The sequence below is a fragment of the Rhynchophorus ferrugineus genome, unplaced genomic scaffold (assembly GCF_030347505.1).
Source record: "Rhynchophorus ferrugineus isolate W39M unplaced genomic scaffold, kcgeb_rfMv2 rfM11, whole genome shotgun sequence".
Classification (NCBI taxonomy): Eukaryota; Metazoa; Arthropoda; class Insecta; order Coleoptera; family Curculionidae; genus Rhynchophorus; species Rhynchophorus ferrugineus.
This window is the reverse complement of record NW_027472590.1, coordinates 12355655-12357756: the sequence shown is the minus strand read 5'-3', so window position 1 is coordinate 12357756 and position 2102 is coordinate 12355655. Positions and strand designations below refer to the sequence as shown.

At 45.2% G+C, this 2102-nt stretch overlaps 1 protein-coding gene across 1 annotated transcript; it reads right to left on the bottom strand.

Moving 5' to 3' along the window:
* Positions 1-289: 289 nt before the first annotated feature.
* On the bottom strand, positions 290-1758 carry Ash (achaete-scute homolog). The gene is made up of 2 exons (XM_076417303.1): positions 869-1758; positions 290-427 (listed from the first exon to the last, which is right to left on the bottom strand). The coding sequence occupies exon 1, from the start codon at positions 1634-1636 to the stop codon at positions 887-889; it is 750 nt and encodes a 249-aa protein (XP_076273418.1). The 5' UTR covers positions 1637-1758; the 3' UTR covers positions 290-427; positions 869-886.
* Between the last annotated feature and the right edge of the window lie 344 nt (positions 1759-2102).

Below are 2102 nucleotides of genomic sequence, written 5' to 3'. Positions count from 1 at the left end.
AAAAAAACTCGATTGTTTTTATAAAAATATAATTATTTATTTCAGTACGTAAAATGGCTTACTGTACAACTTATACATCTAACAATTTTAAATTAAAAAGTAACTATATGTAATCAGTACGAATTGTCTTCCATTATGAAAGAAACTTATCATCTAATATTTTTATCAAAAATAGTGTAAATTCGTAATAAGCACATTTTATTACCAAGAGAAATATTTCCGGCTAAGTCTTCGGTATAAAACTATAAAAAATATAAACAATATATACAGATATATGTACAATAACAATGACTAGACAAAACAGTGATAAACTCTTCTAAAAATATAAAATATCACTTCTTGGAATGAAGAAGGCACTGGAATAAGCTGACAGGTTCAGCTGACTTTGATTTTGATTAGAATTTCAACTGGCCAATGGGACATAGTTCTGTAAAAAAAAGTGAAAGTAAACATTAGTCTAAGTGGGTATTATACGTATCAAGGCACAATCATAAAGAGAAATATCCGTTACTGTAACTAGTTTGAGTAAAAAGAACTTGCACAAAACCCCCGAGAGAGAAATTAAACGAAATTTTCGCGCATTTTTCTTTGTACCGTCTCAGACAGTATTGTTCGGCTTTATAAGAAACTAGTCTTTATATTCCGACCCCTGTCAAGTTGCAATGAAAAGATTCGACGGTACAAAAAATGAACGGTATTTTGCCGTGTATTAAAAGGAAATAGTAGGGCCACTGCATTATCCGTCAGGTAAGACTCAAACAGGTATAAGATTTGGGGTGCAGACATAAAAAGTCCTCGATAATTTATTCCCCCCGTAGTATTTTTTTTGCGCGATAGTTGTCGGTTTAAAAAAAGAGCGAATACTAACCTCATATGAGTTTGTTGATTATTCCTGTTGCCATGAAAATATGGCGTCCAAAAGTTCTTCGTCTTCTGGGCTTTTGGGATCGTAGTTTTCATAATTTTCGGGGTTGTGGTACAGGGAGCTGGTATACGCCGAGTTGGCGGAGAACGAACTTTCGGAACTGTGCGACGGTGTGGGTGATGCCGATGCTTCCGAGCAGGCTGGCGTTGGTAACAATATCGGATACGAACTGTGATAGAGGTTGTTGGAGTCCGGTGAGCTGGTGTAGTATCCTTGCTCGCTGACAGTTCGGTTATCCCCGGTGGTATTGGTCATTTCGTTTTCGTGATCGTCGATCATCTGTTGCAGACTGCGAATGTACTCGACGGCCAGTCTCAGGGTCTCGACTTTGGAGAGTTTCTTCGAGGCGCCCCTCCCGGAACTTCCCTGGGGCGAGAGCGCTTGCAGGACGGTTTGGGGAATGTGAGACCTCAACGTGGCGAAACCGTTGTTGACCTGCTTGACGCGATTCCGTTCCCGGGCGTTCCTCCTCGCCACCGAAGCCGGCTGTTGTGGCGGCGTCCCGTACGGCATGAACTGGATCTTCCGCTTGCAGCGCAAATCCTGGTTGCTGTTCACCAAGACAGTGCCGGGCGCCGGAGCCAGGGGACGTTTCCCGGAGATGGCCGGTTTCTGATTCTGCGACACAATCACACAATTCCCCTGAGGGATCGCCGAGTGCTGGATGACGTTGTACATGTTCTTCTGGCCGAGGGTCATAGCCAAAGCCATCAAAATAATAATAAAAAAAATAATAATATGAAGCGAGTGAGAGTGAAACGCGAACGCGTGAAGGAATCAAAACGGAGAACACAAAAAAGAGAACAGGAGAAGGCACGACGGCTCCAAGAGCGAACGGCTGAATGATTTCGGAAGCTCTAGGGCTTGCGTTTTCTATCGGGTCCTTCCCCCACCATCGGGTAGTGAGGTGCGCGCGCCTGGGGTAGATGGACCAACGCGTGCCGTCTCGCGGGTCCTCAGGTCCGGAAAGAGCCGAAAGTGTCTTGTGCAGTAGGGCCGGACGATTGCGCGAGCTCACGCAGATGCCGGCACTGCACGGGACAAAATCATGTCTCGTGCGGAATTTTAATTTTGGCACCGGGACAGCTGCCAATGTCGCCGGCTACGTCGCAAGTGATTTCCATCCGCGGTGGGGCACTTGCCCGCGCGATCGCCCAACAAGTTGCCAGTTGCCGGT